The following is a 14,712-nucleotide window of genomic DNA, read 5'->3' on the forward strand; positions in this document are numbered from 1 at the left end:
GTGAAAATAGGACCGATTAGAGATAAAGGTGGGAAGATGTGCCTGGAGGCTGTGGAAGTGAGCGAGGTCCTCAATGAATACTTCTCTTCAGTATTCACCAATGTGAGGGAACTTGATGACGGTGAGGACAATATGAGTGAGGTTGATGTTCTGGAGCATGTTGATATTAAGGGAGAAGAGGTGTTGGAATTGTTAAAATACATTAAGACGGATAAGTCCCCGGGGCCTGACGGAATATTCCCCAGGCTGCTTCATGAGGTGAGGGAAGAGATTGCTGAGCCTTTATGCCCTCATTGTCCACGGGAATGGTACCGGAGGATTGGAGGGAGGCGAATGTTGTCCCCTTGTTCAAAAAATGTAGTAGGCACAGTCCGGGTAATTATAGACCAGTGAGCATTAAGTCTGTGATGGGAAAGCTGTTGGAAAAGATTCTTAGAGATAGGATCTATGGGCATTTAGAGAATCATGGTCTGATCCAGGGACAGTCAGCATGGCTTTGTGAAGGGCAGATCATGTCTAACAAGCCTGATAGAGTTCTTTGAGGAAGTGACCAGGCATATAGATGAGGGTAGTGCAGTGGATGTGATCTACATGGATTTTAGTAAAGCATTTGGCAAGGTACCACACGGTGGGATATATTCAGAAAGTCAGAAGGCATGGGATCCAGGGAAGTTTGTCCAGGTGGATTCAGAATTGGCTTGCCTGCAGAAGGCAGAGGGTCATGGTGGAGGGAGTACATTCGGATTGGAGGGTTGTAACTGGTGATGTCCCACATGGATCTGTTCTGGGACCTCTACATTTTGTGACTTTTATTAACAACCTGGATGTGGGGGGTGTAAAAGTGGGTTGGCAAGTTTGCAGATGACATAAAGGTTGGTGGTGTTGTGGATAGTGTAGAGGTTTGTCGAAGATTACAGAGAGACATTGATAGGATGCAGAAGTGGGCTGAGAAGTGGCAGATGGAGTTCAACCCAGAGAAGTGTGAGGTGGTACACTTCAGAAGGACTAACTCCAAGGCAGAGTACAAAGTAAATGGCAAGATACTTGTAAATGTGGAGGAGCAGAAGGATCTGGGGGTACATGTCCACAGATCCCTGAAAGTTGCCTCACAGGTAGATAGGGTAGTTAAAGCTTATGGAGTGTTAGCTTTCATAAGTCAAGGGATAGAGTTTAAGAGTCACGGGGTAATGATACAGCTTTATAAAACTCTGGTTAGGCCACACTTGGAGTACTGTGTCCAGTTCTGGTCGCCTCACTATAGGAAGGATGTGGAAGCATTGGAAAGGGTGCAGAGGAGATTTACCAGGATGCTGCCTGGTTTAGAGAGTATGGATTATGATCAGAGATTAAGGGAGCGAGAACTTTACTTTCTGGAGAGGAGGAGGATGAGAGGAGACATGATAGAGGTATAAAAGATATTAAGAGGAATAGACAGAGTGGACAGCCAGCACCTCTCCCCCAGTGCACCACTGCTCAATACAAGAGGACATGGCTTTAAGGTAAGGGGTGGGAAGTTCAAGGGGGATATTAGAGGAAGGTTTTTCACTCAGAGAGTGGTTGGTGCGTTGAATGCACTGCCTGAGTCAGTGGTGGAGGCAGATACACTAGTGAAGTTTAAGAGACTACTAGACAGGTATATGGAGGAACTTAAGGTGGAGGGTTATATGGGAGGCAGGGTTTAAGGGTCGGCACAACATTGTGGGCTGAAGGGTCTGTACTGTGTTGTATTGTTCTATGTTCTTATACTCAAATCCTCCAGTGCCAGTAGCATCCTTATGAATCTTTTCTGTACCCATTCCAGCTTTATGATATCCTTCCTATACCTGGGTTACCAGAACCATACACAGATCTGAGGTGCAGGGTTGTCGTCTCTCTAGTTTTTGCTTATGGAATCATAGAGCACTCCAGCACAGAAACAGGCCCTTCAGCCCATCTAGTCCACACTGAACTGTAACTCTGCCTAGTCCCTTGACTTACACCTGAACTGTGGTCTTCCATATCCCTCCGAGCCATGTACCTATCTGAATTTCGCTTAAATGTTGCAATTTCCCCACATCCATCACTTCCACTGGCAGCTCGTTCCACACTCACTCTGAGTGATTAAGTTCTCCCTCAGCATCCTCTTTCACCCATGACCTCTAGCTCTATTCTTATCCAACCTCAGTGGATCTGCTTGCATTTACCCTATCTATACCCCTCATAATTCTGTATACCTCTATCAAATGTCCTCTCAATCTTCTACACTCCAGGGAATAAAGTTCTAACCTAATCAACCTATCCTGTAACTCAGGTCCTCAAGTCCTGGAGACATCTTCGTAAATTTTCTCAGTACTCTTTCAATCTTCTTGATGCATTTCCTTTAGTTAGGGCCTGTTTCTGCGCTGTTTGAGTCCATGATTCTAAATTCTTTGCATCTAATCATATTCTAGTAATTTGGTAGCACTTGATAGTGAAGAACAAACACTACCATCTGCAGGTTGGATTCCATGCCAAACAGCATCCTCATGTTTGATTTTCTGGTTTAGGAAAATCCTAAAACTTCATACCTTGGCATCAGCCCCCCCTCCCCCCAGAAAGAAGAACATTTTGAATGTTTTCCTCATATTTGATAATATTCTATCTCCACTAAAACTTATGCTAAACACAAGAGATTCTGCAGATGCTGGAAATGTTGAGCAACACAACATGCTGGAGGAACTTAACAAGATGAAGAGTCTCAGCCCAAAACATCAACTGTTGATTCCCCTCCATAGATTCTGCCTGACTTGCTGAGTTCCTCAAGGATTTTGTGCATGTTGTCATGGACTGAACATAAGTTGGTAGCTCAAACCTTGCGAAAGACTTAAATGTCACTGTTCCTCAAGATCGTGGGTAAATCCTGGAACTCCTCACCACAGAGCATTGTGAGAATATAATGTTTTAATTTTATTTATTGAGAGATACAGTGTGGAACAGGCCCTTCTGGCCCAATGACTGCACTGCCCAGTAATCTGCTTGTTTAACCTTAACCTAATCACAGGACATTTTACAATGACCAATTAACTTTCTAATCGATGCATCTTTGGACTGTGGGAGGAAACCCACGCGATTTATGGGGAGAATGTAGAAGCTCCTCAAAGGTGGCACCAGACTTGAACTTTGAAATCCAGAATGCCCCGAAGGTAATGGCGTCACGCTAACTGCTATGCTACTGAAGGACAGAGGTGGCTCACAAAGATGGCTCACCATTTCAAGAGCTTTGGGGATGGGCGGTAAATGCTGGCCTTGCCATTGAAGAGAATGGATTAACCATGTTTGAAACATTTTTTGTTGGTCAACATTAACACACAGTGATGATGACCACAAAAACTAAGCACCTCAAATGGAACACTGGCATTTGTGATACAAGGTGAGTGAACTCATTTAGATGGCATTTGAATGCAGATTGTTGGAATGAGACCAAGGATCTGAATGTCTTCCTGCTGTTCTTCCATTCTAGTGTGTGTGTGTCCCCCTCCACCCCCATTTAACTATCAGGAACAAAAGTCAAGCCATTAAGCAAACAACAGCATATAAACAAATGTTTTATTGCACACGGCGTTTGGAGATTTTTTCATAGAAAAAAGGTATTAACACAAGCATTTGCAAATAGAAGCAGATTCTTTTATGAGTTATCTCTTTAAACAGTAAAATAGTCCGCATGCAGTGGCTTCAGGGAGCTTGCTTTGAAACAATCCACAACATCAGAAAAAAAACCTCATTTGTGTCCTCTGTTCAAAACAATGTGCACTTTTTTTTTGTTTTTATTTTTTAAATAACATCACATTTTGATTTTTTTTTGTGCCCTGATCGGTCTGCAGAAGAAGAAAATAGTATTATTTATACAAAAAGAGTTCTTTATGTACAAGAAATATTTTTTATTACAAATTAGCAAGGGCGAGGGTAATAAGGGGATGTATTGGAGCCTACACCAGGGTGTAGGACTTAGAATAGGCTCCTGCCCCCTGCTTCTGTGACCGGCCTAGTCCAGCAGTACTCATCTCTAGTAGCGAGTCTCTGGAGCTGCTTATTTTGGTGTGTGCGGCCAGTCGAGGTTCAGCAGGGGCGCTCGCTCCGGTGGGGGCAGCGCTGGTGGCGCTCGTGTTGCTGGAAGTTGTGGTGGTGGGGGCTGTGGAGGCTGGCACGGTGAGAGTCCTCTGAGGTAAGGTGGTCGTGGCGTGCGGGTGGATGGGCGGCTTGCTGTTGGGGTCGAGGGTCAGGTGCCGGCCTTGTGACTGGTACGCTCTGGCCACGTTCCGGATGGAGGCTTCCCTCGGTGGCACCACAGGGCAAGGGTCGCGGGCATCGGACTTGCGGAAGAATGCATCTGACTTTACGTATAGGGGTAGATTGCAATAATCACCTGCAAAATAAATAATCATTAATGTTAAATTAATGCATCATGCCAACAAAATAAAGGATTATGGATCAAGGATCAACTTTATTCGCCATACACATTTACATATGTGTCTTAGGAATTTTCCCCTCCTTCCTCCTCACTTGATTTCACCTATCACCTACCAGCTTGTGCTCCTTCCCCTCCACCCACCTTCTTACTCTGACTTTTTCCCTCTTTCTGGTCCTGATGAAAGGTCTTGGTCTGAAATGTCAACTGTTTGTTCCTCTCCATAGGTGCTGTCTGAGCTGATTAAGGGTCTTGGCTCGAAATGTTGACTGTTTATTTCTTTCCATGGGTGTTGCCTGACCTGCTGAGTTCCTCCAGCATTTTCTGTGTGTTGCGCTGGGTATGTTGCTGGATCAGCAACTGGGAGTCAAGAATTCAAATCCCTCCCACCAAAGTAAGTAGAGAACTGTAATTCACAAAGCAAATCTCAGATTAAAACTAGTGATAGTAGCAGTGACCATATTGGTGACTGGTTGCCAGAAAAAACCCTGCTTGAATCACTAAGGAAATCTTGACCCTATTTGGTCCATAGCTGAATCTTAATTACCTTCTGAAATGGCCCAGCAAGGCTCATGGTTCAGGGGAGATTATAGATGGGTAATAAATCCTGTCCTTGCCAGAAGCATCTGCATCTCAAAAAATAATAAATCCCCAAAGTATCTACATTGCTGAAAGTTAAAATGTGGTTTCTGCTGAAGGTTTATTGAGAGTCAATGCAAGCTCAAACAGCAGCTACATATCTGCACAGATGCAGACAGCCTGCATCCAAATGGGTCCATTATAAGTGATGTATTGCAGGCATGTTAGGTTACGTGATAAAATGTTGGTTTGGGAGGTTACACTCATAACTGTAACCATAGTGATATAAATTAATTACATTTAATGGGAAGCTTTGCCTCAGATGAACCATATTTTGGAAACCGTTTTTGTCAAGTTTTGCAGTCATCGTGATGAGGGATGTTAGTGCTGGGAACTGAAGAATTCCTATCAGATGCATTCAATATCAGTAAACCAGCCAGGTAAGGCATGGGCTGGATATGAAGTAAACAGTGCTCATTATTCCATGCAGGAGCCTGAAGGCACACACACAATGATTCAGGAACAGCTTCTTCCCCTCTGCCGTCAGACTTTTGAATGGACAGTGAACCCATGAACACTACCTCACCACTTTTTTAACTATTTGATACATATATAATATTTTTACTGTAATTTGGTTTTCTCTCTATTATCATTGTACTGCTGCTGCAAAGTTAACAAATTTCACAACCTATACCAGTGATAGTAAACCTGATTCTGAACTCTCTAGGGAGAGTGTATGGGGAATATTACTGCAGCCAATGCTACATCTGTCTAGCAAACAGGTCAGAACTTGAGAAGGAGAGGATTTGCAGGCTTTTTCAGTTTTTTAAATGGCCAACCAATTGGGAGCGGAGGAGCTGAAGACAGCCGATTGATTAGCTAGCGCACTATAAAAGAAGTTTCGTCTAGCGAAGCGGCCATCGTCGGAGTGGACTGAGTCAGAGTGGGACGACTTCGACTCAACAGGCAGGTTCCGGTAAGTTGGTTTTTTTCTCTCATTTGATTTCTTTTTTAACGAGTCAGTTTAGAGAGAATACCAGGCAGGATGTGGGAAATTAGGGAGACCTCTGGTGTCCCTGACGACGTCACCTGCAAGGAGTGCATCCAGCTGCAGCTCCTAACAAACCGCGTTAGGAACTGGAGCAGGATCTGGATGACCTCCGGATCATTTGGGAGAATGTGGAGTTAATAGATAGTAGCTACAGGGAGGTGGTTACGCCAAAGGAGCAGGGCACAGGTAATTGGGTTACCGTCAGGCGAGGGAAGGGGAAAGGGCAGGCAGAGCAGGGCTCCCCTGTGGCCATTCCCCTCAACAACAAGTATACCGATTTGGATACTGTTGGGGATGACTTGCTTGGGACAAGCTGCGGCAGCCAGATCTCTGGCACTGAGTCTGGTTCTGCAGTGCAGAAGGGAGGGAGAAAGAAGAGGAGAGTGGAAGTGATAGGGGACTCGATAGAGGTACAGACAGGAGGTTCTGTGGTCGTGACAGAGACTCCCGGATGGTTTGTTGCCTCCCAGGTGCCAGGGTCAGGGATGTCTCTGAGCACATGCACAGCATTCTGAAGTGGGAGGGTGAGCAGCCAGATATCATGGTACACATCGGTATCAATGACGTAGGAAGAAAGAGTGAGTATAGAGAGCTTGGTAGGAAGTTAAAAAGCAGGACCTCGAGGGTGGTAATCTCAGGATTGCTACCTGTGCCACGTGCCAGTGAGGGTAAGTGTTGGATGCTCTGGAGGATGAACACGTGGCTGAGGAACTGGTGTGGGGTCAGGGTTTCAGATTTCAGGATCATTGGGACCTCTTCTGGGACAGGTGGGATCTGTACAAGAGAGATGGGTTACACCTGAACTACAGGGGGACCAATATCCTTGCAGGGAGGTTTGTTAGTGCTTTGGGGGGGGGGGGGGTAAACTAGATTTGCAGGGGGATGGGAACCAGAGTGCCGGAGCAGGGTGAAAATAAATTATGTTAAAGTTTCATGCAAAGTCTCAAATAGAAGGGTTGTGTGTGGTGGTAATAATCTTCTGAGGTGTGTCTATTTCAATGCGAGGAGTATTGTGGGGAAGGCTGACGAGCTGAGGGCCTGGATTGACATGTGGAATTATGACATTATAGCCATTAGTGAAACTTGGCTACAGGAGGGGTAGGACTGGCAGCTCAATGTTCTAGGATTCCGATGTTTCAGATGCAATAGAGGCAGAGTGATGAAGGGTGGAGAGGGGTGGCATTGCTGGTCAGGGAATGAAGGAGACCAGTGTTGAAATTGCAGGGGCCTTGGCAGATATACTTAAAATGTCGGTGCTCACGGGTGAGGTGCCGGAGGATTGGAGGATAGCTCATGTTGTTCCGTTGTTTAAAAAAGGCTCTAAAAGTAATCCGGGAAATTATAGGTCTGTAAGTTTGACATCAGCAGTAGGTAAATTGTTGGAAGGAGTACTAAGAGATAGGATCTACAAGTCTTTGGACTGACAGGGACTTATTAGGGAGAGTCAACATGGCTTTGTGCGTGGTAGGTCATGTTTAACAAATCTATTAGAGTTTTTCGAGGAGGTTGCCAGGAAAGTGGATGATAATCCAAAGAGCTTCTACAGGTATGTTAAGAGCAAAAGGATAGTAAGGGATAAAGTTGGTCCTCTTGAAGATCAGAGTGGTCGGCTATGTGTGGAACCAAAAGAAATGGGGGAGAAATGGTTTTTTGCATCTGTATTTACTAAGGAAACTGGCATGGAGTCAATGGAAATGAGGCAAACAAGTAGTGATGTCATGGAACCTATACAGATTGAAGAGGAGGAGTGCTTGCTATCTTGAGGCAAATCAGAGTAGATAAATCCCTAGGACCTGACAGGGTACTCCCTCGGACCTAGCGATTCAGTCGCTAGGTATACATGGAGAGGTAGTAAATAGGATTAGACATTAGCTCAGTGGGAGAAGTCAGAGAGTGGTAATGGAGGATTGCTTCTCTGAGTGGAGGCCTGTGACTAGTGGTGTGCCATAGGGATCAGTGCTGGGCTCACCCGTGAGTACCGACATTTTAAGTATATCTGCCAAGGCCCCTGCAATTTCAACACTGGTCTCCTTCATTCCCTGACTAGCAATGCCACCCCTCTCCACCCTTCATCACTCTGCCTCTATTGCATCTGAAACATCAGAACCCTGGAACATTGAGCTGCCAGTCCTGCCCCTCCTGTAGCCAAGTTTCACTAATGGCTATAATGTCATAATTCCACATGTCAATCCAGGCCCTCAGCTCGTCAGCCTTCCCCACAATACTCCTCGCATTGAAATAGACACACCTCAGAAGATTATTACCACCACACACAACCCTTCTATTTCTGACTTTGCATGAAACTTTAACATCATTTATTTTCACCCTGCTCCACTATCTGCTCTGGCACTCTGGTTCCCATCCCCCTGCAAATCTAGTTTAACCCCCCCCCCCATAGCACTAACAAACCTCCCTGCAAGGATATTGGTCCCCCTGTAGTTCAGGTGTAACCCATCTCTCTTGTACAGATCCCACCTGTCCCAGAAGAGGTCCCAATGATCCTGAAATCTGAAACCCTGACCCCACACCAGTTCCTCAGCCACGTGTTCATCCTCCAGAGCATCCAACACTTACCCTCACTGGCACGTGGCACAGGTAGCAATCCTGAGATTACCACCCTCGAGGTCCTGCTTTTTAACTTCCTACCAAGCTCTCTATACTCACTCTTTCTTCCTACGTCATTGATACCGATGTGTACCATGATATCTGGCTGCTCACCCTCCCACTTCAGAATGCTGTGCATGTGCTCAGAGACATCCCTGACCCTGGCACCCGGGAGGCAACAAACCATCCGGGAGTCTCTGTCACAACCACAGAACCTCCTGTCTGTACCTCTATCGAGTCCCCTATCACTTCCACTCTCCTCTTCTTCCACCCTCCCTTCTGCACTGCAGAACCAGACTCAGTGCCAGAGATCCAGCTGCCGCAGCTTATCCCAAGCAAGTCATCCCCAACAGTATCCAAATCGGTATACTTGTTGTTGAGGGGAATGGCCACAGGGGAACCCTGCTCTGCCTGCCCTTTCCCCTTCCCTCACCTGACGGTAACCCAATTACTGTGTGCTGCTCCTTTGGCGTATCTACCTCCCTGTAGCTACTATCTATTAACTCCACATTCTCCCGAATGATCCGGAGGTCATCCAGCTCCTGCTCCAGTTCCTAACGCGGTTTGTTAGGAGCTGCAGCTGGATGCACTCCTTGCAGGTGATGTCGTCAGGGACACCAGAGGTCTCCCTGATTTCCCACATCCTGCCTGGCATTCTCTCTGCTCTAAACAGAACAGAACAAAACTTACCAGAAACTACTCTCGCCTCTGCCTGATTGAGCCAAAGCCGTCCCACTCCGACTCAGTCCACTCTGACGATGGCTGCTGTATATGGTGGTTTTTCTTTAAACCTTTGGTGCGCTACATCACGCACCTGCGCAGTCTAGCCTTTTTTCCCCGATCAATAAAAAAAAGACTTCTCTCCGAGATGCCTTTAATCCTTCACTCTCAGCCTCTTGCTTCGATTTACCACAGACGGTTGTGGAGGCCAAATCACTGGCGTATATTTAATGTGTTAATTAGTGGGGATGTCAAAGGTTATGGCGAAAAGACAGGAGAATGGGGTTAAGAAGGATAATAAATCAGTCATGATGGAATAGCAGAGCAACCTTGATGGGCCCATCGGCCTAATTCTGTTCCAATGTCTTATGAATTATAGGGAGAGGTTAGGCAAGCTAGGTCATTATTCCATGGAGCATAGGAAATTGAAGGTGACCTTAGTGAGGTGTATAAAACCAGGAGTGGCATAGGTAGGGTGAAGGCACACAGTCTTTTTTCCAGGAGAAGGGAATAAAATACCAGAAGGCATAGGTTCAACAGGAACCTGAAGAGCAACTTCTTCATTCAAAGAATGGTGCATATAGGGAACAAGAGGAAGTGGTTGAGCCAACTACAATAACACCATTTTGAAAACATATGGATAGATAGGAAAGGCTTAGAGGGATATGGGCCAAATGTGGACAAATGGGACTCGTTTAGATGGGCAACTTGTTTGGCATGAATGAGCTGGGCTAAACGGCCTTTTTCTAAACTATATGACTAAGGCTCTGCCCAGGCTTGGGTGGCAGAGCTGCCTGTTGTAATTAAAGCCAAGGAGTTCTAGGTGGCAAGGGTCTGGCACAGCTTACCAGCTCGGTGAGCAATGGGCACAGCAACATTCTTCCCTCGGTCAATGTCCTGGGGCTGTGGGGGTGACGCGGTGAACCTGCAGATTCCAGCTTCCGAGGGTGTGCTCATGGAGGTCATGCTGTCGGCGTTGTCGGTTGTGCCTGTGGTCATCTGGTCAGAGGAGCTGTCCGAGATGAAGCACTCCGTGATCTCGAACTTGGCGTGCTGCAACTGCTCCTCCAGCTTGGCATGCTCGTAGGCCCGAGCTAGCTCCTCGTAGGTGGAGGAAGCACTCTCTGTAGAGACCATGCTGTTTCTGCCTTTGTCTTTGAAAGAAAAGCAACAAAGATGAGGAATATTAGAGGAAAAGAATAGAACATGATACATGGCATTGCTTAGGAGAGTCAGAGATCAGAAATCCTGGGTCATGAGTACCTGAAAGAGCAGTGAAACAGATTTAATGACCATTTTCCATGAGTTTCAGCAAATGCTGGAATTTAGAGCAACACACAAAATGCTGGAGGAATTCAGCAGGTAGTTTGTGTCAAAAGGACCTTCAGGAAGGCATAGGCAGTGGTGTGAATTACATCCTTAGAAAAGGTGACAGGGTCAGAGAATGTTGAATCCTTGTTGTTGGAGTTAAGAAACTGCAATGGTGAAAAAACCATTTGGGAATCATATCTAGGCCTCCACCATGTGGGGTTGAGATTGCAAAGGGAGCTGGAAAAGGCATGTAATAAGGGTAATGACACAATTGTAATTGGGGACTTCAATATGCAAGTGGAAAATCAGGTTGGTGTTGAATCACAAGAGAAGGAATTTATTGTGTGTCTACGAGATTACTTTTTAGAGCAGCTTGTGCTCGAGGCAGTGATCATTCATACTGCAATTTGAGAGGGAGAAGCACAAGTCACATGTATCAGTCTCACAATGGAATAAAGGGAATTACAGGGGCATGAGAGAGGAGCTTTCCCAGGTGGATTGGAGGAGGATACTGGTGGGGATACCAGCAGAGCAGAGATGGCTGAAGTTTCTGGCAATAGTTCACAAGCGGCAGGGGTAGGCACCCGTGGCTGACAAGGGAAGTTATAGACTGCATGAAAGCCAAGGAAAGGGCATATAAGGTAACAAGAGTGAGTGGGAAGTTGCATGATTGGGAAACTGTTAAAATTCAACTAAAAAAGCTGTAATTAGGGAAAAGCTAAATATGAGGGCAAACTAGCCGATAATATAAAGCAAAATACTAAAAGTTTTTTTAACATTATATAAAGAATAAAAGGGAGGTGATAGTTGATAATTGGACCATTGGAAAATTATGCTGGTGAGGTAGTAATGGTATCAAAGAAATGGCTGATGAACTTAATATGTACTTTGCATCAGTCTTCACGCTGGAAGATACTGGCAGTGTGCCAGAGGTCCGTGAGTGTCAGGGAGTAGGAGTGAGTGCCATTGCTATTACAAAGGAAAAGATGCTAGACAAACTGAAAGATTTTAAGGTGGATAAGTCACCTGGACCAGACGGACTACATACCAGAGTCCTGAGAGAGGTTGCTGAAGAGATAACTGATGCATTGGTCATGATCTTTCAAGAATCAATTGATTCTAGCGTGGTCCCGGAGGACTGAAAAATTGCAGACCAGTTAGCTTAACCTCAGTGTTTGGGAAAGTGTTGGAGTCTATTATTAGGATGGTTTTTTGAGGTACTTGGAGTCGAATGATAAAATAAGTCAAAGTCAGCATGGTTTCTGTGAAGGGAAATCTTGCCTGACAAACCTGTTAGAGTTCTTCAAGGAAGTAACAAGCAGGGTGGACAAAGGAGAGGTAGTGGATGCCATTTACTTAGATTTTCAGAAGGCAATTGATGAGGTGCCTCACACGAGACCGCTTAACAAGATAAAATCCCATGGTCTTAAAGGAAAGATACTGGCATGGATAGAGGAATAGCTGACAGGCAGGAGGCAGTGAGTGGGAATAAAAGGGGTCTTTTCTGATTGGCTGCCAGTGACTAGTGGTGTTCCTCAGGGGTCAGTATTAGGACCGCTACTTTTCACACTGTCAGTGATTTGGATTATGGAATTGATGGCTTTGTGGCAAAGTTTGCAGGTGATATGAAGATAGGTGGAGGGGTAGGTAGTGCTGAGGAAGCAATGTGATTGCAGCAGGACTTAGACAAATTGGAAGAATGGGCAAAAAAGTGGCAGATGGAATACAGTGTTGGGAAATGCATGATAATGCATTTTAGTAAAAGAAACAATAGTGCAGACTATTATCTAAATGGGGAGAAGGTTCAAACATCAGAGGTGCAGAGGGACTTGGGAGTCCTCGTGCAAGACTCCCAGAAGGTTAATGTACAGATTGAGACTGTGGTAAAGAAGGCAAATGCAACGTTGGCATTTATTTCAAGGGGAATAGAATATAAAAGTAAGGAGATAATGCAGAACCTTTATAAGACACCAGTCAGGCCACACTTGGAGTATTGTCAACAGTTTTGGGCCCCATTGTTGTCATTGGAGAGAGTCCAGAGGAGGGTCACAAGGATGATTCTGGGAATGAAGGGGTTAACATATGAGGAGCATTTGGCAGCTTTGGATCTGTACACACTAGAATTTAGAAGAATGCATGGGGATCTCATTGAAATCTATCGAAAGTTGAAAGGACTAGATACAGTGGATGTGGAAAGGATGTTTCCTATGGTGGGGTATCCAGAACTGGCGGACACAGCCTCAAAATTGAAGGGCAACCTTTTAGAACAGAAGTAAGGAGTTAGATGAATGAAGTTATCTTCACTAGTTCAGGAACCTGATGATTGCAGGGTAATAACTGTTCCTGAACTTGGTGGTGTGGAACCTAATGCTCCTACTCAAAGGCAAGAGCAAGAAGAGAGCATGGTTGTATGGTGGGGGTCTCTGATGGTGGATGCTGCTTTCCAGGCTCCAGGTTGGGGGAGCTGAGGAACAGAGTCTGCAGCAGTCACTCAGATCTACCATTCCTACTGCAAAAACTCAAGCTGGAGTCTGAGTTGCATTTGTATTCAAGGAGAAATCAGATAATCACTTGAAAAACAGAAGTAGTAAATTTTGTGAGATAAGAGCTGGGGATTAGAACAGAAAGCACAAGTATGGCCTTCTCTGTGCACAAGATCTTAGAAGCTCCACAATACATAATTTATATTTTCAGAAGAAACCCTGGTGGATGAAATCTATCCTTGAAAAGTATAATCTTTTTGTTCCAGAGTTTAATTGAAGAATATTAAGTAAATCCTGATGCCTTTGCCAGTCATTACTGCTGGTGGCTGACTGAGCACTACTTTATCAAACATAGAACAGTACAGACCTTTTGGCTCATAATTGTATAGCTTTTCATTGATTCTACTGTATTTCTTTGTTTTACCATGAATGCCTGTAAGAAAAAGAATCTCAGGATTGTATACGGTGACATACACACTTTGATAATAAATTTACTTTGAACTTGAACTTGATGTTGTGCTGATTACTTAACCTGCTCTAAGATCACACTAAACCTTCCCTTCCACATAGGTCTCCATTTTTTTTTTATCTAGGTGCCTATCTGAGAGTCTCTTAAATGTCCCTAATTCATTTGCCCCTACCTTACTAACCATTTCTTCATTCAAGTCATTTATAAAAATCACAACTGTTAACACAAGCTCAGGGCGAGAAAGAGATCGTAGATCTAATTGCACAACCCTCATTTCCCTCACAACATTCCTGAAGGATTAACCCGTCAGCAAGCCTTTACAACCCTGAATGCAAGACTGTTGTTGAGGGCAGTGACACTTGACCAGGTGAAATCAACCATGAATGTCACAATCTGGGTGGCAATGGATGATCATCAGGTGTGTACTGCTCTGGTCAGATTTTGTCCAAGGCTCACTAAGTAAAAGCACAATCTGTTTTTTTTTGTGTAAAGTAGCTGGCATTGGTGGCAAGACCAGCATTTAGAGTCAAAGAGCCCAGAAACAGGCTCTTTGGTGTAATGATCCATGCCAGCCAAGGTTTCCATTAAAGCTGGACCCATTTGCTTCCATTTGGCCCATATACAATGCTTGTTTCAAAGTACAGAAGGGACAAACGGGTGGCCATTGTTGAGGGTAGGTCAGTGGTGACAGTAGGAGTGTCAAGCTTTGGCTTAAAGGAGACTTCGGCTCAGAAGAAGTGTTGGCTCTGGGGAAGCTTCATTTTTTTTCTCCTTCCCTTACTGAACCTAGAGTAGTAAATGGCCATTGTGTGTTCTTCAGGCCGGATGTTGGGAGTCCTGGGAGACCCAGATTCTCCTGGGGAACTACATCTGTGTGAAGTGCATCCAGCTGCAGTTCCTTGAGGACCATGTTAAGGATCTGGAGCAGCAACTGGATGACCTTCAGCTTGTATGGGAGAGTGAGGAGATAATCGATCAGAGTTACAGGGAAGTAGTCACCCCTAAGTTTCAGGAGGCGAGTAGCTGTGTAACTGTCAGAAGAAATGGAAATGTGAACAGGCAGTTAGCACAG

At 45.1% G+C, this 14,712-nt stretch overlaps 2 protein-coding genes across 3 annotated transcripts in view; one reads left to right on the forward strand and one right to left on the reverse strand.

The window, feature by feature from the left end:
- Positions 1-14,712, forward strand: part of LOC132385096 (uncharacterized) — a 175,324-nt gene that overhangs the window by 67,111 nt on the left and 93,501 nt on the right. Inside the window, exon 1 of the mRNA XM_059956834.1 lies at positions 4,390-4,817. Within this exon, the coding sequence (XP_059812817.1) occupies positions 4,766-4,817 (52 nt within the window). The 5' untranslated portion in view covers positions 4,390-4,765. Of the gene's footprint in view, positions 4,818-14,712 lie in introns of the transcript that reaches the window.
- The window catches only part of dscaml1 (Down syndrome cell adhesion molecule like 1), a 676,237-nt gene continuing 665,075 nt past the window's right edge, over positions 3,551-14,712 (reverse strand). For both annotated transcript variants that reach the window (XM_059956821.1, XM_059956822.1), the window contains 2 exons: positions 10,226-10,531; positions 3,551-4,381 (listed from right to left, as the gene is read on the reverse strand). In XM_059956821.1, the coding sequence (XP_059812804.1) occupies positions 3,945-4,381; positions 10,226-10,531 (743 nt within the window). In that variant the 3' untranslated portion in view covers positions 3,551-3,944. The remainder of the gene's footprint in view (positions 4,382-10,225; positions 10,532-14,712) is intronic.

This window comes from Hypanus sabinus, chromosome X2 (genome assembly GCF_030144855.1).
Source record: "Hypanus sabinus isolate sHypSab1 chromosome X2, sHypSab1.hap1, whole genome shotgun sequence".
Taxonomy (NCBI): Eukaryota; Metazoa; Chordata; class Chondrichthyes; order Myliobatiformes; family Dasyatidae; genus Hypanus; species Hypanus sabinus.